The sequence below is a fragment of the Fusarium tjaetaba genome (genome assembly GCF_013396195.1).
Source record: "Fusarium tjaetaba strain NRRL 66243 chromosome Unknown NRRL66243_c0000224, whole genome shotgun sequence".
Taxonomy (NCBI): Eukaryota; Fungi; Ascomycota; class Sordariomycetes; order Hypocreales; family Nectriaceae; genus Fusarium; species Fusarium tjaetaba.
Window position 1 is genome coordinate 58,211 of NW_023501420.1, and position 22,171 is coordinate 80,381.

Here is a 22,171-nt window from a genome sequence, read left to right on the forward strand (position 1 = left end):
GTAGGTATGTAGATACTATAGGTAGTTTCTTGCGGTAGCGGCTGATCTGAGTTACCCTTCCATAAGTTGTGGCTGATGATTAGGGAGTTTTGCACCGGTACCTTTTAGTTACCTTGCCCGCTTGCTCTATCAGAACAGCTAGGGCCACCTTTCGAGATCCGCACTCGCCTAGGCGGGCCCGTTTTAAATGGATGCCCTGGGATGGATGCTTGGCCAGCCTGTGAACCCCTCGAGCCCCTGGAAAAGGGAAAAACTCAAGGCTCCAGTCAGCTACAGTACCTGGGCTGCTGTTGTGGGGTTGTCTATTGTGACTGCGTTCCCATCTCTAACCAGACCAACCTACCTGACCTTCACCTTTACCTTACCTGCTTCTGCCTCAATCCACGCTGACGCAACAATAACATCCCCTTTTCACGTTTCCAAATCTCCAATCGACCTCGCAACAAACAACCGATCTAATACTCAATTATCCCGGACAAACCGACACAATGGATTTCGGAAACTTTGGAACCAACCTTGGAAAGAACCTCTCGTATGTGGTCCCCTGGAATTAACAAGATAGCACAGTTGCGCAATCTTGTTCCTCAAAGTGCTGGTTGTGATCGAATCTCTGGCTCACCATATTCAAATAGCAACCTTGGGGCTTCTATCACCCCCTTTGCGTCGCGTACCTTCCAGTACACCAAGGAGCAGTTCGGTCAAACTGAGGACAAGGTGGGTTGAGCCCTTTTGCACTCTATCGCGCAGTTGGTATTCTTACATTTGGCCTTCAGACCCAACTCCCTCCTGACTACATCGATCTCGAGAAGCGCGTCGATGCCCTCAAGCAAGCCCACCAGAAGATGCTTGCCGTGACGTAAGTCCACTGGATATCTGCCTGCGCCATCACATGCCAGGGGTGTTGGTGATCTAACATGCTTTTTATAGCTCCCAGTACTCTAACGAGGCCTACGACTACCCCCCCAACATCAAGGAGACTTTCCAGGACCTTGGTCGCACCGTCAGCGAAAAGGTCAGCCTTCTCTCGTCTGCTACCTCTCCCGCCGAAGCCCAGGCTGCCCTCGTCGCTCCTCCCGCCGCCAAGCCTCAACCTAAGACATTCAGCCATGCTGTCGCTCGTGCCAGTTTGGCTAGCAGCCAGCTCCTCCACCAGCACCACACCGGCGCCGGAGAGGACCCCCTCGCAACCGCCCTGGAGAAGTACGCGCTTGCCAGCGAGCGTGTTGGTGAGGCCCGTCTTGCCCAGGATGCCCAGATCCAGAGCCGTTTCCTTGCTGGTTGGAACACTACCCTCAACACCAACTTGACTTTCGCTACCCGCGCCCGCAAGAACGTCGAAAATTCTCGCCTCTCCCTAGATGCCGTCAAGGCTCATGCCAAGGGTACTACTTTCAAGCTGGGTGGCCATGCCCACAGCGACCAGCCCCATGAGGAGCAGGAGCTGAGCCCTGAGGCTCAGGAGGAAATCGAGAAGGCTGAGGATGAGTTTGTCACTCAGACCGAGGAGGCCGTTGGTGTCATGAAGAATGTGAGTTGACACGAAATAGTTGATTATCTAGGATGACCGTACTGACCAAAACTAGGTTCTTGACACACCTGAGCCCCTGCGCAACCTTGCCGAACTTGTCTCCGCACAGATTGAGTACCACAAGAAGGCATACGAGATTCTCACCGAGCTCGCCCCCGTTATCGAGGGCCTCCAGTCTGAGCAAGAAGTGCGTCGTGCCTCTGGGTTTTGAGAATAGACACGTAGAAAGGGGCTGACATGCTGTGTTATAGGCCGCTTACCGAAAGAGCCGCGAGGAGTCTTCCTAAGTAAGTGAGAAAGGAATGTTTGATTTAACTATGTGTCGTTCAAACACGCGGCATGCAAACGCCGAGTCGGACTTTACGTCCATGATATGAGCGAACGCAAACGCGTGCTGTGTTTCTTTTTCAATTTTCTTGTCAAGATCCAAGTTATATGTCTGGAAGGTATAGGATATTGTCTTGATTCGGGTATTGAGATATCAGCCAACTCAAGATTCGAGGGCTTCTTTTCTTCTTCTTTATACTCGCAACGGACTTTATGAGTCTATTGCTAGCTTCAAGATATAGAGACGTGGTGATGTGGTGTGAATGGATTCGACGATAATAGACTTGCGTGATCTCTATTAATAGCTGACATGCAACACTGCGACATACTGTCAACGCGAAACCTTGAGTTTTCCCTGGCCATGGTGAATACCTACAACTACATATTCTATGATCCGGCATTAACTCGTCAGCTTGAAGAGTCACGTGAGCTCGCACGTGCATTCCGAGACGCCAATGCTGGGGGCGTCTAGTCTAGAGTCCAATGAGGTCAATTCAATTTCCTCTGACCATTCCGTCAACTAAGTCACGACGAAACAACCGCAATTGACCTCGCCAGGATGAGGCCAACAGCTCGTGTGTTTGCGCGCTACCTAGAGGCCGGTACTCCCACCGGTCTCACTGGTCTATGGACTCATGCCACACCCCGATCGACCCTCCTCTACCTGTACGGCACAACCCTCAGCAAGCTCCAGAGCATCCCCGAGACCTCCATGTACCGTCAATCCGTTGAGGCTGTCACCAAGCACCGAATGTCTCTCGTTGAGCAGATGGTCCCTCCAGGTTACAACGAGTGGGCGGTTCGCGCCAAGGAGCTTGTCAGCAAGAACTCCTCTCAGTTCCGAGTGGCCAGCGGCCGCGTTGACGGTAGCGAAGCTCATACTGTTAAGCTCGGCGACAAGATCTTTGTGGTGGGCCGAAAGCACGAGGCGGGCGATATCCGAGTCGAGGAGTGGAATGGCGAGGAGGATGAGGGCCCTGAGTACGAGGGAATTCGAACACAAAAGGAGCGAGAGGACCAGGTTACCTGGGCAGAGCGCAAGCCTCTCGAAGATCATGAGAAGATTGAGTGGGAAGATGAGCCTCAGATGACTGCGGACCAGTACGTCATCCCTCGACATTCATAACTGAAACTATGACAGACAGGCTAATTTACACGACAGGGTCCACGAGCTCGAGCAGAAGATCGGAGCTGGCCTTATCGAGGAGGTTATTCAAGTCGCTGAGGGCGAGCTTAAGCTAGTTGAGACCATGGAGAAGACCAGGGTGTAAGTTGCGACGAGTATATCAACAGTTTGGAGTTCTTACTAATAGCTTATAGCTGGGAGGATCTCGAGGAGAAGCCTGCCCCTGGTCAGTGGACTTACTTCGACCGAACCTAAACAGAGCCAGCAGCGGAAGATAAAGCAATTGTAAAAGTAGAGGGGATTTATGTACATAGGATGATTACGCTGGGCTTTGCGATTAGGTCAATATAAACGAACCTACGAGCTTTACTGATGAACTGGGATGTGAAGCCATGACATCAACTTTTAACGGTATTTTAACGTGCTTCGCCTTTACCAAACCGAAGTGCATTCAGTTTTCTTCCTGCTTGTTCATTGCATCAGGTTACCTAAGTTATGAAGACAGTTGCAGACGAAGTGTTTGTCTTTTTACGATTCGAAGTAACGATGTTAAGCTACATGAGTGGGGCTTTGTGCCGTAGACAAGTAACTACTAACCTACCTAACCTACTACCACCTTATTTTATTAGCTACTATCCGTACTCCGTACTGGCAAGACTTTGAAGATCTCTCGCATCAACTAGCATCAACCTCAGCGTCACGCAATTCCACCGCAGAATGAACTCCTCCTTACTCGATCCGCCATCATTCTCACAACAAATAAGATCAAAGAAACGCAAACGGCTAGAAACAACAGATGGCGATTTTCCAAGCTCAATGCCCCAAAGCTCCATCAACCCTCTCAGCCATTCTCCTGGTGTAGTTGCCCAGTTCGCTGTCGCCGGTCTCTCAGAGACGGATCAGAATCCTTCACAGCGCATACGCGACTTTCCACATCGCGGTATCTCCTCGGATGAAACCTTTTCTATTGAAGCTGAGAGTGATGAAGACCCGGAAACGGAAGGAGACGAAGCAGCGCGCCCAAAGTCTAAGAAACCCACAAGTCGTAAGCGGGGCGGTCATTTTGATGTCCTCTTACAGTCTATTCACTACTTTCTTGATCGAGGGGAGATAGCTAAGGCATCTCGTGCATATGGCCTTATTCTGCAGCTGCGTCCTTCTGGTCTCCCTATCGATATTCGACATCATGATCTCTGGGCCATAGGTGCAGAAATTCTCATGCGTGAAGGTGAAGAAACTTCGCAACAAGATAATGATTCACATGAGACTCAGCTAAAGTCTACCAAGAGATGGGGCCGGGCCGCTAATATGAGCAAGGTCAAAGGCTACTTCGATACCCTGATACAGCAGCATCCCTATGACTACAAGACCCCAAAGATCATCTCAGCTTTAGATTTCTGGATTGCTCTGTTTAGCTGCGAAATCTACAATACTCATACCGAACATATACTGGCCCTAAATCGGCTAGAGAGCGAGATTGATGAAGAGTCTCGCCGAGAGTCTTTCGGCAATGATGAAAGCATCACAAATGACGAAACAGACAGCGTGGAAGCGAGGAAGCTTTACAAGAAGGACGAGCTGCGATTCCAGGCATTATCCATCATGAAGGACATCACGAAGAGGATGGATGTGCTGATGCAGAATATGCCGTACTCAAGAAATCAGCATTATCTTCGATTACACGCCATGGCCTCTTTTTACATCGCAGATCTAGTCATTCCCATCAGCCCCGTCTCGCAGTATCAGGCTGAAGAAGTGCAAAAATCAAGACTAATGGAACAACAGAGTGCCAGAAATCACCTGGAGAGAATCATCACATATGGAGGCGAGTTGGACAAAGCTGCATGGAAAGCTTTGAACCCTTCAGGTGATGTCGAGGGAGACACTTCTATTCCACTATATTCAAGTCTACCGATTAGGGGTCTCTAGTCTTGTTGATGGTCAGTGTATCCTTCGGCCGTCATACTAACTCGTACCGTTTTGGATAAGGGCAGATGGGGGAGCGGACGGAGGGGCAGATACAGAAGCGGAGGCGGATGCTCTTGATGCTGACCCTTTGTTAGCCCAGCGCTGAAGAATCAATGCCTGATTCGAGCTTCCCACCACGACACACCACTCTCCTCCGGGACTCCAAGCTGCCTGTCGACCCACAAAATTGGCAGATGAAGACTCGGTCTTATGTGCCTTCAAAGGCTCATGAGGATCCTCCTGGCTGTACCTCGACGCCCACGTCTCTAAGGTCTCTGCGTTATAGTCACCAATCTCTTCGCTCAGCCTGATTGCGTCTGCTCGGAAGGCGCTCGGAATGTCCTTGTCGGCCCCTCCGCTCCGGCCTTTATGAGAGTCCGTCTTGGGGGGTCGACCCTTCACAAGCCGCATCCAACTTGGATGGGGAACTGGTTTACTCCTGTCCCTGTTGGGGTCCTTGAGCACTTCCATGAACTCTCGGTATGCTAGCAAACGTTCAAAATCCCAGAAGAAAACATTCCCACCTGCATTGCAAAATGCTAAAACTGGATGCTGGTCTGGCACAAAATGTAGCTTGAAACGCATGAAGAACTGCGGGCCACAGTTGGGGGTATGGAATTGGAGTAGCATGGTATACTGAGCAGGGCACTGGGGAGACATCGTTGGGACAAACGCTGAACGTGTGAGACGGCTCGCCTCGTCATAATTGGTTGGAACGGTTGTCTGAGCTGTCGGTGCCATGCTCTGGGGAGGGGGAGGATTTGCAGAAGAGAAACCCTCTATTCTCCAAAGTGAGATAACATTGTCATGACATGCCCTGGATAGGATATAGTCACCGTAGAAGGCCACGCTATACCGTGTTAGCATCCAGATCATCAGATATGAGCACAGAGCCTACCAATCAATGATACCACTGTGGACTGCTGAGGTCGAAAAGTGAGGATAATGGACACGGACAGGGGTTGTGATGGCCTGGCTGGGGAGATCTGGGAGTGTCCACTTTAATGAGTTAGAAAAGTCCGCTTGAAGCTTGTTAAAGCATAATTACCAGGTTGATAATCTGGTCATGTCCAGCAGACAGAATGTACCGGCCAGTGTCATGAAAAGCCTAGCAACAGTTGTCAGCATTCAGCAGGAAGACGATGATGAAACGTAAAAAGTCTCACCAAGCTCAGTAGATCCCACGAATGACCTTCCCCGGCAAGGATAACCAAGCAGGGCCGGTTTGCGTGGACTGGGTCAAGACTCCAGACACGAATACTCGTGTCACCAGAAGCGGAGGCGATAATAGACGGGTCGGCAGGCGAAGTTGCTAGATCATTGACATCCTGCTTCAAATGAGTTTCTGTCTCAAGGCGTGGCAAATTGGAGCTGATGAACTAACACCTCCATGGCCAGTCAGGCACTAGAATCAAGCAAGAAAGAGTCAGCGACGGCCATTGCACAGCATTTCCTTGGAATAGAGGATACCCTGTATAGTTTCCCGTTCACAACATCATAGATCTTGACTTTGGCATCGACTCCACCAATGCATAGGTAGGGGGCGCCTGTTACGGGATCTTTTGTCCAAGTACAACAGCATGCGGAAGCCTCCTCCTAGACAGTGTTATCAAACGGTAACGGGCAGGTAGAGCACATTAAGCAATACCTACATCATCATCTCTGATCACCGAGAGGACCTCACATGGGTTGTTGTCAGCTGTTTGAGATAGGGTACAGATAACCACCTAGGCACGTGTGAGAGCTCATTCCGTCAGAGTTGAACAACCTTCGGGGAGACTTACATGCTTTTTGCTGATGGCGGCAAAGACAGGTTGTGCATCAAGCGGCTGATAAGGACAGAACTTGACATCGAAGAACTCTATGTTTGAGAGAAGATAGTTTTCGTGTTAGAAAAGACAATGCATCGACTATTGAGTGTAACGAAAAAAAAAAGGGGGGTTATACCAGCAACGTTGTCATTCTCGAGAAACTCTGTGTCGTTCTATTGTATTTGTTAGTTTCAAAGACTCTATGGGGGTTGCTGTTGATTACTTCTAGCGAGAACGAGGAACGAAGCTTGGGTAGCTCAAAGGCATTATCATCGGCGATAGCCATACTGGCTGGCTAATCAACAGTGACTGTCGAAGATTATGTTTTGGCAACGAATCTTAGCAAAGATACGGCCTCAGAATGTTGCACACAGGGTGGTATGAGAATCGCAACGAGATGACGAGAGGATATCTTCTCCTTTTGGGCGTGTAGACAAAAACTGCTTCCGTGCCTGATGTTGTATCCTTGGAAGGCTTTTAACGTGAGATGTGAGGTTGGGAGAACTCAGGAGCAGCGCCCTGAGACAAGAGAAGAAACAAAATCTTGGGGGTCTGATTCGCGAATATCAGAGATTAATAATATAGTTAAAAGCCGCCATTTATCTTTCTTTGCCGTTCTCACGTTAAAAATCCAGGGTCAAGAAAAACAATCATTAACGCGATGCGCGTCGAGTTCAATGATGCTACGTTAGTTTCATGTTGTGTTGACGAAAGAAAGAGCGAAGACTAGAGGTAACTTTAGTACCTAGTAGGAGGAGTGGATCTGGGTACTGAGCAAGCGCAGGCTCTGGTTGGTTGAATCAACGAGCGGGAGCCTTCATTGGCGAAGCAATCGATTCTTCTCACCTGAGGCTCCTTCTAATTACCAACTTCACTAAATCTAAAGATACCTTACCTACCTACCTTACTCTATCATCAGACAGTCTGAAACTTGATTCCATAAAAATAGCCCGGGATGAAGAGTCAACTATCAGACCAATGACGGGTATCTAACGTACGTCTCAACGGCCACCAGTTTGCTTTAGGTTTAGGTTCGTTCTCATTGTCAATGTCAAGAGATGGATCCTCATGATCATGGAGCATTTCCTCCTGGCTGCAGAGTACTGTACTGTGCTTTTTCAAAACATCTTGCACTACATATCACCAATTATTCCACTTGTTCCATGTCGCTCATATTCTAAGACCAGTCTCCATTGCAGAACCTGCAGAACCTGCAGCACCGCAGAATCATTCTCAAAGTCAGTTGCGCAATTGTTACCTCTTGAATGCCAGCTTCCCAAGTCCAAGAGCTTGTGGCTTTGCATATCAAGAACAAAAGTATAGACTTTACTTTCTTGGTGCCTCGTATGAGTCTAGATATGTACCACAGAAACGAATGTTGCGAGCTGGGACATTTTATTACCCATACATCTCGAAATGGGCCGAGCTGTGAGATGCCTATACAGAATCTCACCTAACTCATCACCACCTCGTACAGCCGAGTGCCTGATCTCATCGTATCCGATCCAAACGTGGTGTTTGGGGGGAACTCACTGTCATTCTGATGCACAGTCACTCGTAACACCCGCATCGTCGTGCCTCTACCTCGTATCCATCTCGCAATCCTGTGTGTAGCATTGATGCATGAATCTCATGACCATGATAGATCTAGAGTCTGTACTCCGTACGCTTTGTCCATAACGCTCAAGATGTCTGCCGGTTTCCATATCTAATTCAGGTTGCTATATAGAGCCATCTCAGCAACTACACTTTGTGTCAGCCTGCACTTTCGTGACTACTGGCTACATTTTCACGGTCACAGTAATATTTGATGCGCAAAGATTGGATGGCTACCTTTCAACTAATCAAGCATCCGTCACACTAGCCTCACTATCGAGGTCCTAGTTAGTTGTCGATCCTCAATGTCAGGGACTTGCAACTGAGCACAGCAAGCCACCCACCCACCATGACAGCACGGTTGTTCAAGGGTCCTCGCAACGACTTCCCGATAAATCTCGTCTAGCTTCTATTGAGGGACACAAGGACCGTCTTGCAGTATCAGTCGCTGCTCCATCGAGAGATGGGCTGGGCCGGGATTGAAGTCATCCGTCCACTGGTCCCTTGTGGCTTGAGTAAGGGCGAAATGACCTAGCCACCCGTTGTCTGTTATCCAAAGGGTTGTACGACGGGAAAGGCGCCATCAACCGACGACCAGATCCCGCGCTTGAAGAATGAGCTTCATCCCCTAGACTACAGTAGGACCAAGACCGGGTCCGAGTTACACTCTGCCAGCGCAAGGGTCTTCCAATGGACACGTCCTCGAAGATGTCTACTTGGGGGCAGAGCATTATCGAGGTGGCCACAAAAGCAACAACGGCTGCTCCCTCTTTGGCGATAACGCTGTTGCGTGGACGGTGGAGTTTCGAGGGACACGACATGCTGAGACGGATGGGGGCATGGCATATTGTGGCACAACAGACAAAACGAAGGATCTGGTCATGCAAAAGTGTGACGATTAGTATGAGAGATAGGAAGAGACAGGGCGTTCCTTGTTCTACGCCGTGGACTACCTGTTGTAGATGAGGCAACAAGGAATTGTGTCACAAGTGGAGGTATCTGCTAGTCCGGGTACAACAGTACTGTATGATCTGTAGAAGTTATTCCTCATCTTGAAACACTGGATTATAATGGATGTTATGCAGCAGCTGATGTATCCCTGAGTGGTAATTGAGGAAAGTATCGGAGAAAACAAAGCCAATTTCTCGATTGATAGTACAAAAAACTCGATCCTTGTTTAAGCTATGTTGTTTCGACATCGGAGCGGCGATTAATTGTGGTCCCTGTCTTTCAGCGATTGACAACTATTCCTCTTCCGTAGATGGTGGTTAATCTTACTCGTCATTCTGTTCAACGTCATTCCTCATTCCCTTCCCCGCCATCAAAAAAGAAAAGCCACAGCACTAATGTGAAGAGGGAACATGTACCGAGATCAGACAAACCTGCCTATCAAAAAGTTTGCACGGTTCGAGTCATGAGAACAATGAGGACTGCAAGCCATTTTCTTTCAGCTTTTCAAGGGTTGGTGGCTTGGTTGGTTGTCCCAATTGTTTTCTCCATTCATCGAGTTCCCCAACCGGACAAACCTGCAGCAGAGAAAGGGACTCTTGTTGTCTCTATTCTCGAAACTCGGCCATTGAGTGTCAAGGATGGCGTTGTTGACCTTCTTGCTTTTTCCCTCAATACCAAGACCACACACAAAATACGTAACCAAGTAACACATCGTGGCCACCCTCCAGTCTCGTCTGCCCAGGTATACATACCTACTTACCTAGGTAGTCAAGGTACAGGACGGTACTGTACCTACATACATACAAACGGTGAATGAATCCGCCGCCCGTCAACGGTGCATCCGACGAACTTCGGGGTTTCTTCACCATCGCTGCAAGTGGCATTTCGTGTAGCCCTCTTAGCCTTGAGCTTTTGTGCGATGGGGTTGGAATATACCTTGCAAACAACCTTGTCTCAGGTGCATAAGCCTCCGTGACGAGGTACTTGAGGATGACGATCCTTTTTCGACAACAACATTGTCTCTCGAGTATATCGTTGACGATATCATTTGCGGTCCAGGGAGTTGAGGAGCATTTCAAAATCAAGTCAAAAGACCAGGACTGGACTCAATAATAGTCGAGCACTAAACTAACAAATCTTTCAGCTGTGACGTCGAGTGTGGACAGCCTCTTCTTATTAACAGCAAACATCCATCGCAAACCAACCAACCAACCCTAACTCTTCAAGCCCCCGGTTAAGCCCAGAGGAGAATCTCATTTTTCATTTTTCATTTTTCACTCTTCACTCCCTGTCTTTGTCGAGCCTCACATATAGATACAGATAACACTGTTGAGTTCCCCATTCCCGGATGCGCGTTGCTCCGGGGCCATGTCCTAGGCTGGATTCGTGCACAACCCTGGTTCACAGTTGACAGCCATCTCTTGGTCTTTTATATATATTCTTGTGCTGCTCGCACTTGTCTATCTCACAATCGCAAAAACTCAATTTATTCTCATCCTTCATTCTCCTCAGTGCTCTTAGGCACCATAGAGAGAACTCTACAACTGCTAGGTATTTCAGTGCCTCACCATCTCTTTACTACTTGACCAAAGTACTCCCCAGCTTTGTCCATCATCGTCAATCTCGTTTTCCCCCTTAAGAGATTCGTGATCTGTATCACCGGATCAACAATTGCCTCTTCTTGAACAACTCCCAAACATTGTACTTCTATTCTAGTCCCTAAAACCCATATCATTAGGGCCTCGGACGTTGTTACCACGTCCGTGCCCTGTCATTCAAGATATCTTCCACTACCCGCCTCTAGATCGCAAAGTCTCACACCTACTGTCGATTAGATCCACTCTGGCAGTTGACGCCAAAAGGCATCATCCCAAGTTAGCGAGTTAGACTTATTGATGGTGGGAGACCTTCAATCCACTTACATCACTTCTTCTGTTCCTCGACTCTGTCGAGTCCCTTCGCGCACTCGCTTAAACTTTGATCTCGAACAATCATCCAGTATTCGCCTCTCCAGTGACCATTGATTGGTATTAGCCAACATTCACTGGACACGCCCTGCCTGCGCACTGCTATCTCTCGCTTTCAATTAGAACTCTCCTATCAGGCCAATTCGTTGCGGAGCTCGCTGCTCTTGCACCGTCAACTTCATGGAGCATACTTTCTTGACTATACATAGTTAGTTATCTCTGTCCCTGCATCTTCTCTCCCAGACCTTCACTAACCCGTTCTCACCCAGATTTACATCCTGACGCTAATATCCTTTACGCGTCTGATTCCATCTTTGAAATTCTTGGATACTCTCCACAGGACGTCATCAATAAGTCTGCTTTTGAGTTCTTTCATCCGGATGAAATCCCGTACGCGCGATCCGTCCATAGTCGTGGCGTCTTGCTGGACAAGGCTGCCGTTTTGCACTATGCACGTCTTCGCTCTCGTGACGGTCGCTGGGTAAGCAGTGAATGCTGCTTCTCAATCGTCCACGATATCCTTTTTGCTTGTATAAGTATCTACAGGCGTGATGCCAAGAGTGAGAGTATGTTCACCGCAGTTACCTTCTCCCATTGATATACCATTTTACACATATTAACAGAATTCAGGACGGGCTCTGGACGCACCACAGGTCCGGCGTCTCTTCTCGCGCTCTCCTCGAGACCCACGATATCACATGTTGCAACACCTGTCCCCCAAGTTCAGGTTGCCACCTGTAGAGCGTGAGCCTCGAGCTGCTCTTATCCTTAATCGGTTTACTAGAACATTGACTATCATGTTTGCAACCGATGCTGTCGCCTCCATCCTCGGCGTTCCTGCCGACCAAGTTCAGCATAAGAGCTTCTACGAATGCATCCGAGAGACCTGCTTGGATGATGCACTCAAGTGCATCGAGAGTGCGAAAGCCAACGATTCCATTGCTTACCTGCGATTCTGGTCTCGCGATCCACGACGGCCCGAAGACTTTGAGGAAGAAGACAGCAATGTTGATGAGGAGTCGACAATTGATGGTGTTGTGGGACGAAATGGAAGCGAGGGCCCCCGTCACTTTAGAAACGGCACCGCCAACAGTCCACACCCAGACCAGAATGGATCTGGAAACGGCTTGATGGCTCCGAGCCAGCAACGACGTGCCGAAAGCCGCCGGTCTAGCGACTCTGAGGGAGGTGGTGTTAAGTTGGATGGTGCCATGGATCTCGATTCGAATTCCAACTCCCTGCGGGGTTCGGCAGGTCCTTCCATCAAGGTAGAACCTGATGTGGACATGCAGGACGGCATTACCTCCAACGAAATATCAGGCGAATCCCGCACTACGAGCTCCAATACCCTGGGCTCTAGCTCACGAGCAACTCGTTACCAGACTCCTCTCACACCACAGTCGCCGCCACCGCCTGAGGATAACGTGTCCCAGGCACGCAGATCTCGCAACCACCAAGCACGACACTTGGCACCTTCTGTCGAGTTGGAAGCGGTCGTCTCATGTACCTCTGACGGTCTTGTCGTTATCCTCCGCCGAGCAAGACCTCAGATTCCCAGTGTTGAGCCTCCCCAAATTCCTTCTACCTTCGACCACGGTGTTTTCGCTGCCCCTTGGGCGCAACAACCTGTGTATCCCCGGTATCATCACGAGGCTGTTCACAATTTCCAAGCTCCATATGCCCCGCACCATATGCCACTGCGAAGCGGTATTCAAGCTGCTGGTGGGCCCCCTATGGATCAGCTCATGCAATCCATTAGAGATGTTGCTGTATTTGCTTGGGCCCTTGTGGGCATCAATGGAAACATAGCATCTTATGGTCATGGCCAGCCGTCAGGAGAGGCTCAGCCTCCCGATGGTCTTCCCATATGGGACCCTGAAGCGGGAGACGCCTCATACGAAGGGCCTTACAACCAGGCTGCTCAGCGGTGGGCTCAAGAAGCCCAACGACAACAGCCATCGTTCCATCAGCAGGACTCGGTATCAACTGAGTTTTCAATGGAGGGAACAGCAGACTACACTACGACCGGCCTGGGATATCAGAACCATGCGGCCAATGGCCATGGTAATCCATGGTATTCACAACCATCGGCCCATCAGCGCAACCAAGAGGCATTTGCCCAGAACAGCCGTCAACACCATCAGGATCCTTCCAACATGGCGGCTTCTTCAGTAAACCTACATCCAAGCCAGTTGAGCGACGGGCAGCATTGGCTTGGAAACCCCCAAGTTCCCACCACGTCAGCCGAGGATCATCCCCATAATCCTCCAAACGGATGGAATTAATAAGTGCTGTTTGAGCCTACTGGAAAGTATTATGGAGACGTACATCATCGATCATGAAATATTGAACAAATGAAATGAGAGAGTAAGGGTTGAATAGCGTGTTTGTCAATGAGCTTTGACTTTGCCTGTAACTCAAAGAGCTCAGCGGCTGTGGGCTTGTTTCTCAAGCACGAAGTAGCTTTGGGTCGCACTGATGTTGTAGCGAGGAGGATGAGATGGCGTAGCTGGAATCGTCAGACAGATAATATGAATTAGTAAAAACCTGGAAGGTGGTTAATATATTTTGTTTTCCCTCAGGCCTCCAAGAAGACATTCCATTTCTCGCATACCAAATGCGTGTTTGATTGGATTAGAATTATCTGTAGGTAATTCAAGGAATCCAATTGAAATGGCTTCGCCCTTGAGGAGCCCCCCCTGCGTACCTAAGCTAGACGGCGCTATGATTGGCTGCAGTGAAGGGGAAGCTTGGGCCACCTTTCATCAAGGGGTCGTTTCTAGAGAGGCGACCGTGGAAGTTTCGCCGTTATTACCTACCTACCTTACCTTAGAGATACGTACGTCAGCTTCATACTCATCAGCTTTCACAATTTTGAAACCACGACTTCTCTGTGACGCTGGAAACATAGTCACAACATTCATTACATACTTAGCTGATTGTTCAAATCGAGCGAAGCGAAACTCTACATATCATGTCAGCTTCCAGCGCTCGAGGGCACTATGCCAACCCACCTTTGGAGGATGAGGACGACCTGATCGACCCCGATGATGGTAAGGGATCGCACACTGGGCCTTGTTGTTGCCGGAACATACAAAGTTCTATTTAATACTCCGTGACACTGACCTGGATCCAGCCGATCTCAACGACTTCGACGACCCTCTTGCGACCAACAACACCCGTCAGCCCTTGACAGGCAACATTGGCTCCAGCTCATCATCGCGACCGTTGAACGAAGGTTATCTGACTTCACGAATCCCCGGAGAAGACCGAAGAGCCCCCCAAAATACAATTGACGAGTCTGTATGGGATACACTGCGCCGCGACCTGCTCGCTGTCTGGGCAAAGCTCAGAGAAGTGCTTTACCCGCGCTATCTCCTGGGCGGTACTATGTTCGATAACGAGGGAGGTCTGCGCGGCGCTTACTCCAGCATCCGCGGCGCTGGTCTTTCAGGGACGAGGGAAGAACTCACTGGACTGGCGAGCCGTATGGTTGACGCTGAGGCTCTGCTCCAGAGCAACATGACTCCTGGTCTTCGCGACTGGGATCTCTGGGGCCCTCTGATCTTCTGTCTTCTTTTAAGTGTTCTCCTGAGCATAACCGCTCGATCCGAACAGCGCGATGCTGTCTTCAGTGGTGTCTTTGCCATGATTTGGCTCGGCGAGGCTGTCGTGACGCTACAGATCAAACTGTTGGGTGGTAACATGTATGTTTCGCTATCTGGGTTTGCTCATGTGACCTTCGCTAACTTGCTCAAAGCTCCTTCGCTCAGAGCGTTTGCATCATCGGATATACGCTTTTCCCCCTGGTTCTTGCTGCTATGATGTCTGCCCTGGGTCTTCACTGGATCGCTCGCATCCCCATATATATCGTTCTCATCAGCTGGTCTCTGGCTGCTGGTGTCAGCATTTTGGGTGGCAGCGGAGTTGTCAAGAACCGAGTAGCCATTGCAGTATACCCTCTACTTGTCTTCTACCTCGGTCTTGGCTGTCTATGCTTTATCAGCTAAGCCTGGGCTCATTACGAGGAAACGTGACTGTATCCGGTTGCTGCGATTCGAAAAGACGGGGTGGTTAAATGGGTTGATTTAGACTGATGTATCCTTACTTGAAACGAACCGAAACCTGACTAGAACTGCGGTGTTGAGTATTTCGGTGACGGAGTGGTGTTATGGACTGATTTCTATAATTCTTGAACTGTTCTTTGCAAACATATCACTTTTATCATGGCATGCTTTGTCGAATTTGGCAGTTTGTTTGTTTTCCCAAAATGGAAAAAATCCTGGCGCGATTAACGTGGAGATACGGTACCGAGCCATTGGGTCGTCCCTTATCCTATCCTATCCTAGATGCAGAGATCTCTGGGCAAATGCCAAGCTGATAATATGAGATGGCCACTCTTCCATAAATCATACTACTAATAGTTCATGAACTTGTTCGTCGTGTGACAATTGAACCTAAAGCAAAGCCACAATCCCTGCTCCCGAAGCAGAAGCACTACCTAGGTATGTACATCAGATACGAACTGGCGGGCTTTGGTCCATTGAAGATGGGTCAAGGCATGGTGTGGGCAATGTTTTTGTTTAAAGGTGGAACAAACTCATGGTTAAGGATCAAGTTTCAGTATAAAGCCAACTTACATACTCCGTACAGTATTTCGGGGCGTTTCACATATTCCCCAACTATCTGTGATCATTTTGTCTTTGTTTAATCGTAAAAATGACGTCCAATCTCGATCCTTCATTGTTACCCCTCCTACTTACGTGGATAATGGCGCCAGGCGGGCGGTGAATACCTTAGCTAAGGTACAGCAGGCTCAGGTGTTTAGGTTAGCTCTGGCTTAGTATTTTGACGTTGGCGACTCTGCATGTGTTTGATTGGCTCCACGCAGCGCTCAACTCAACCTTCGATTCCAACATCCAAGAGTGACCCAACTCAGACAACCTGCGCCCAGCCTGATTCCAAGTCCAGCGCATATTTTTGCTCATACATCACTGGTGATTCTCGGACCTTACATGTCTTGCTCTATATCCTCAGCTATAAACTCTGCGTCAAAAGCTCAACGTCTTCACCTTATCAAGACCAATCCTCTTGTCGCTGATCGTCGTTAATCTGCCGTCATCACACCAAGCCTTTGAACGCCATGGCCGACGACGCTCCCGATGCCAGTCCCAAGAACGAACCTCTCAAAGTCGAGACCAAGGAAGACGCAGAGACTCGCGCTACTCGTCGTGAACTAAAGCAATCCTCTATCTCTGACCCCCCAACGTCTGGTCCAGAAAATGTTGCCAACACATCGGATGCGCCCGATAATGACTTGAAGGAGCAAGTCGCCTCTCCTAAGAAGAAGCGCGCGCATGACCAACTAGAGGGAAGCAAGAATGCTGAGGAAAACGATGCGAACAGTGTAGCATCATCGGACTCCGCCAAGGATAGAGCTCTGCGTACCGAGCCCGAGAAGAAGCGACATCGCGACGAAGACACAGATTTGGTATGCTAACCGCAGTTTTATTCGCCAAGTGTAGAGGCTGAACTAATTTTTTCTTTGTAGCCATCAACGATTGCTTCCAATGAGGCGACCAAAGACACCGAAGCTGGCAAATCACCGACAAAAAAGTCCCAAGGGCAAACATCTGCTAGTGCTTTCGCGGCATCTGGCTTTGGCAAGCTGTCATCCGGGACATCGCCCTTTGCTTCTCTTGGTGCCTCTCAGAGCGGAAGTGCGTTCGGGTCACTCGCTGCTGGCAAGCCCTCGCTTAGCTCATTTGCTTCTCCGCCCTCATCTACAACCGCACAGCCCACCGCGCCGCCTAAGCTGACCTTTGGAAGCTCAGGAGGAGCGTCGCCTTTTGCAGGATTATCAACTGGAAGCAACGGAAGCCCCTTTGGGGGAAGCACTTTTGGATCTGCTCTTGGAGGTACCAAACCTCTCTCGAGCTTCGCTGCGCCTGGTGCGGAGCCCCTCAAGAGCGAGAAACCTGCGAAGCCATTCGGTGCCCCGGATAGTGAATCCGAGGAGGGCGATGAAGAGGAAGAAGAAAGAGAGGAGAGTGAGCAGCCCCCTGAAGCCGAACGTGCTGCTTCGCCAGAGAAGGAATCCGACGAGAAAAAGAAGCTTAAGTTGCAGAAAAGCGAGTTTTCTATCCATCTCTTTGTCAATTTAGTACTAACAGTTACCAGTCGAGGTCAACGATGGCGAAGCCGGGGAGGCAACGGTTGTCTCTGTGAGAGCCAAAATGTTTTACCACGACAAAGAGGCCGGCTGGAAAGAACGAGGTGCGGGGATGCTTAAAATTAATGTACCCCAGGCCTGTGTCGAGTACGACGAAAACGGCGCTGTTATCCCTGGATCATTTGATGCTTCCGCTTTAGAAGTGGATGAGGAGGCCGCAGGAGAATCCCAAGGCCACAAGGTTGCCCGTCTCATCATGCGCCAAGATCAAACACACCGAGTCATTCTGAACACGGCGCTTGTCGCCGCCATGAAGTTCCAAGAAAAGGCTTCATTGAAGTCTGTTGGCATCCTCTTCACTGCTTTCGAGGGTGAACAGTCCAAACCTGTGAGCATCACAATGAGAGTAAGTCGCAATGCCTTGGATTCCCTATATGCTACTTGGAACTGACAAATGTCATGTAGATGTCAGCTGCCAACGCAAAGCTTTTCATGAATGAGATTGGAATCATTCAAAAAGAACTCCAGAACAGTTAGTCACTGTCTGGAAAGCTCTTGCAAAGCTGTTAAACCCTCATAACAAGGCGATGCCCTGCCTCAAGCCCTATTAAAATCGCAAACGGGGATTTGCATTGATACATGAGGGGAGTTAGTCTAGCCAGTCGCCATTTATACAAATGGCATGCAGGGCAGACGACTAGAATGATACAAAGTCGTGCCCGGCTTGGAGCACACATGTTGATACAATGCACCGTGAGAGCTTAGTCGGTTTCTGGCTTTTACACGGAACCATGGATAGAATTGTTTATAAATAGCTATCATTTGGGGAGCATTGCTGTATCTTAACAATGGCATGGGAAGCCATCGGTATAAGTCCTGGACACTGGACAAGGTAGATGGAGATGGAGTTACAGCCGTGTGCTGGCCATGCAGTCGTATTCGCACAAGTAAACACGCTTCGATTGATACAATAACATCTGCATTTCTGCTGGCCTTTGTATTTCTCATCACATTCAGCATTTGGCGAGATTACAATTAATGCACGTGACTTGGCATTCATTTCGCGACTTGAACCATGATGCATAACGTCGCCACTTCACGTATTGAAAACGGCTTTTATTTTATCATGAGCCCAGCCGAACCTCGCACACTCCTTCAGTTCCCAGTAATGACATGACAAAACGCAAGGAAATATCAGGCCGAACTGGTTCTAGCACAGATTATTCACTGACAGGAGCAAAACGCAAGCGTGATGGTGACGAGAGCTCAACAGCTGAGAGTTCGACTTCAAGTCAGCCGAGCAGCTCGAAATCTAAACGGGGAGGAAATGGAAGGAAATCACGGTCGGCCCTTAACAGAGAACCCAGCAGTGTACTCGTACCCTGTGCTGTGGAATGGCCAGAATTGTTTAAGAAGATTGAACGAACGCATCGAGCTCTCAATCTTGTCTACACCTTTTGCACCACACGAAAACATCTGGCCACGACATTTGACACTATAAAATCTGCCGTTGAAGCCCATATCAAGCGGGAACTATTGGTCGATGAGATTGCTTCCATGATAGCGATTCGCCCTGAGGGTCTTTTCTTTGCATATGTTGACGAGAACATGCTGCAACTTGATGTGAAAGGTACTGAAAGGGACGAAGTCTTCCGAACTGGCAAATCACTCAGGTCTCAGGCTCCTGCGCATGATGCTTCAGTGGGCGGATACACTGGCATGGATGGCCTTGACAAACAACATGATCGGAACCTTGAACCTGCAGGACGAGAAGTCCTTTTCCTCGAATTCATCGATGGCGATTTGAAGAGACAAGTCCCAGGCAAGTCTGGCGAGCCAACGAAGCCGAACCGAAAATTGAGAGACGAGCAGCTGAGAATGCCCGTTTTCAGCCAGAAACAGATGACCAGTTTGATCGAGAGGCGTAACCAAAGATTCGCCAATGCCATTAATGCCTTCCTCAACAAATGCTCCGAAGATGAGACTGATCCACTTGAAACTCTCAAAGAACAAACACAGGCATACATCCCGGTCCCTTCTGCCCTAGAAGAGTTTGCCCCAGAAAAGGCAGCCGATTCAATACCAGAAAGCATACCAAAGGAACGAATGACAGTGCCAGAAATCGTACAGGAGCTCAAGGAGAGTCCCTGGTATACTGGGCAGATTGTCCCTGATGGACATCGAGTATTTGAGAAGCAGGAGGCTGTGTATGGAGACCTCGACTTTCTTTTGAGTCAGGATTTGGTCAACGCTCTATATAACGCCAAGGGAATCACACAGTTTTATGCGCATCAGTCAGAAGCTCTCAACAGTCTCCATGATGGAAAGCACGTTGTAGTGTCAACATCGACAAGCTCTGGCAAGAGTTTGATCTACCAGCTCCCGGTTATTCGTGCCCTCGAAGAGGACTACAACTCCAGAGCAATGTACATCTTTCCCACAAAAGCCTTGGCACAGGATCAGAAAAGGAGTTTGAAAGAGATGATGAGTTACATGCCTGGTCTTGAAGAGACTATGGTAGAGACTTTTGATGGGGACACTCCAATGGCTGAGCGCAATGAGATTAGAGAGCAAGCAAGAATCATTTTTACTAATCCAGATATGCTTCACATTACCATATTACCCCAGGAAGAACGATGGAGATCTTACCTGAAGAACTTGAAATATGTCGTTGGTAAGCACTTCCTTTGATTGACCCTTTCCATATGCATATTAATCGTCAACAGTGGATGAGTTGCACTATTATAATGGTCAAATGGGTTCTCACATGTCCTTCATCATGCGAAGATTAAGGCGGATATGTGCCGCCGTGGGAAACCGGCGCGTCAAATTTATATCGTGTTCTGCTACAGTTGCGAACCCAGAGCAACACTTCAAAACAATATTCGGCATAGAAAACGTCCAGCTGATAGATTACGATGGATCTCCATCCGGAAGGAAAGAGTTTTTGTGCTGGAACACTCCGCATAAAGACCCTGGCGATCCTGCCTCTGGCCGTGGCAGCACCAAGTTTGAATGCGCGCGACTGTTTTGTGCTCTGATGCTAAGAGGTGTAAGGATCATAGCATTTTGCAGAGTTCGGGCGCAATGCGAGCTTCTCGTGAGCACCATCAAGCAGGAGCTCGAGAACCTGGGGCGGCCAGAATGTACCAATCTGGTGATGGGATATCGTGGCGGCTATACAGCACAAGATCGCCGCAGGATCGAGACTGAGATGTTCCAAGGTCAACTGCTTGGAATTGTTGCAACCACTGCGTTAGAGCTCGGCATTGACATAGGCTCCCTTGATTGTGTCATGACGTGGGGATTCCCTTACACGATTGCCAACCTGCGACAACAAAGTGGCCGTGCGGGCCGCCGCAACAAGGATTCACTTTCGATACTGGTCGGTGACGGATTTGCCACAGACCAGCACTACATGCAGAATCCAGACGAGCTATTCACAAAGCCCAACTGTGAGTTGCAAGTTGATCTGGAGAATATGCTTGTGCGTGAAGGCCACATTCAATGCGCGGCATATGAAATGCCAATCCGCCCTAAGGAGGATGCAAAATACTTTGGCAAAGACTTACCGAAGATTTGCATGGAACGCCTAATAAAAGATGACATGGGCTTTTATCATTGTCATGATCGATTTCGCCCTGTCCCTGCAAAGTATGTTGCTATACGAGACACTGAAGATGACCACTTTGCTATCATAGATATCACCAATGGTCGGAATGTTGTCTTGGAGGAGCTGGAGGCCTCCAGAGCAACTTTTACACTTTATGATGGGGCCATTTTCCTTCATCAGGGCAATCCCTACCTTGTACGAGACTTCCAGCCTGACAAAGGAATGGCCAGGGTGGAAAGGGTCAAGGTTGAGTGGACAACTGTTCAGCGTGATTATACTGATATCGATCCCACGGAGACAGAGGCCATCAGAACAATTTCGAATTCTCGTTCGCATGCTTACTATGGAACAATCAAGATCCAACAAAACGTGTTTGGATTCTTCAAGGTCGACAAGAAGAATCGAGTGCTCGATGCGGTACAGGTGGACAATCCACCAGTCATACGTTTCAGTAAGGGGATGTGGCTCGATGTGCCTAAGAAGGCGATGGGCATTCTCCAAGAGAGACGTCTTCACATTGCCGCCGCGATTCACGCTGCAGAGCATGCCATTATGAGTCTACTACCAGCCTTCGTTATCAGCATGCCTGGTGATGTACGAACAGAGTGCAAGACGGCAGTGAAAGAGTTTGCAAAACAAGAATCACAGCGGAAGCGACCAGCACGGTTAACTTTCTACGATGCCAAAGGTGGTGCAGGAGGCTCAGGTATCAGCACGAAAGCATTTGACCATGTCGACCAACTACTACGGGATGCGTTGAAGCGGGTCGAAGACTGTCACTGTGAGCGAGGTTGTGTTGAATGTGTGGCATCAGAGCTGTGCAAGCAAGCAAACGAAGTGATGAGCAAAGCTGGCAGTCAAGTGATCCTTAAGACTCTGTTGAACGTCGAGATTGATATGGAGTCACTGCCAATGGGTCCAGAATCAAACATTCCCATAGGTACCGAGACAGTCGTCCTGGCAGAACCTGTTCCGTACCGGGCCAAAGAGACAGCCTTTGAGAACCGCAGCATTAGCTACACCAGTGAATAAAATATCAACATGAGGGCCTAAGGTTACGTGTCGCTATCACTATCATTTTGTTGACTGCTTCGAATACAGCTGACTTGGCA

General features: G+C 49.1%; 7 protein-coding genes across 7 annotated transcripts; 6 read left to right on the forward strand and 1 right to left on the reverse strand.

Annotated features, from left to right (window-relative positions):
• Nucleotides 1-488: 488 nt before the first annotated feature.
• FTJAE_9781 (BAR domain protein) lies at nt 489-1,815 on the forward strand (the record flags this gene model as incomplete). The annotated part of the gene is made up of 6 exons (XM_037356737.1): nt 489-532; nt 633-714; nt 774-856; nt 928-1,528; nt 1,584-1,715; nt 1,780-1,815. 6 exons carry the CDS (start codon nt 489-491, stop codon nt 1,813-1,815), a joined length of 978 nt encoding a protein of 325 aa, XP_037203168.1.
• A 599-nt stretch (nt 1,816-2,414) lies between these two features.
• Nucleotides 2,415-3,236, forward strand: FTJAE_9782 (NADH-ubiquinone oxidoreductase; the record flags this gene model as incomplete). Its single annotated transcript, XM_037356738.1, has 3 exons — nt 2,415-2,956; nt 3,018-3,122; nt 3,176-3,236. 3 exons carry the CDS (start codon nt 2,415-2,417, stop codon nt 3,234-3,236), a joined length of 708 nt encoding a protein of 235 aa, XP_037203169.1.
• Nucleotides 3,237-3,797: 561 nt separating this feature from the next.
• On the forward strand, nt 3,798-4,910 carry FTJAE_9783 (uncharacterized protein; the record flags this gene model as incomplete). The annotated part of the gene is made up of 1 exon (XM_037356739.1): nt 3,798-4,910. One exon carries the CDS (start codon nt 3,798-3,800, stop codon nt 4,908-4,910), a length of 1,113 nt encoding a protein of 370 aa, XP_037203170.1.
• A 36-nt stretch (nt 4,911-4,946) lies between these two features.
• FTJAE_9784 (extra sex combs) lies at nt 4,947-7,046 on the reverse strand (the record flags this gene model as incomplete). The annotated part of the gene is made up of 10 exons (XM_037356740.1): nt 4,947-5,799; nt 5,848-5,948; nt 5,998-6,057; nt 6,116-6,277; nt 6,334-6,354; nt 6,420-6,545; nt 6,602-6,676; nt 6,734-6,810; nt 6,897-6,933; nt 6,984-7,046. The coding sequence occupies 10 exons, from the start codon at nt 7,044-7,046 to the stop codon at nt 4,947-4,949; spliced, it is 1,575 nt and encodes a 524-aa protein (XP_037203171.1).
• A 4,677-nt stretch (nt 7,047-11,723) lies between these two features.
• Nucleotides 11,724-13,559, forward strand: FTJAE_9785 (uncharacterized protein; the record flags this gene model as incomplete). Its single annotated transcript, XM_037356741.1, has 3 exons — nt 11,724-11,755; nt 11,821-11,840; nt 11,905-13,559. The coding sequence occupies 3 exons, from the start codon at nt 11,724-11,726 to the stop codon at nt 13,557-13,559; spliced, it is 1,707 nt and encodes a 568-aa protein (XP_037203172.1).
• A 689-nt stretch (nt 13,560-14,248) lies between these two features.
• Nucleotides 14,249-15,284, forward strand: FTJAE_9786 (Yip1 domain protein; the record flags this gene model as incomplete). The annotated part of the gene is made up of 3 exons (XM_037356742.1): nt 14,249-14,327; nt 14,411-14,981; nt 15,035-15,284. The coding sequence occupies 3 exons, from the start codon at nt 14,249-14,251 to the stop codon at nt 15,282-15,284; spliced, it is 900 nt and encodes a 299-aa protein (XP_037203173.1).
• A 1,133-nt stretch (nt 15,285-16,417) lies between these two features.
• Nucleotides 16,418-22,091, forward strand: FTJAE_9787 (DEAD DEAH box helicase; the record flags this gene model as incomplete). Its single annotated transcript, XM_037356743.1, has 6 exons — nt 16,418-16,765; nt 16,826-17,324; nt 17,455-17,852; nt 17,912-17,978; nt 18,606-20,120; nt 20,173-22,091. 6 exons carry the CDS (start codon nt 16,418-16,420, stop codon nt 22,089-22,091), a joined length of 4,746 nt encoding a protein of 1,581 aa, XP_037203174.1.
• Nucleotides 22,092-22,171: the final 80 nt, after the last annotated feature.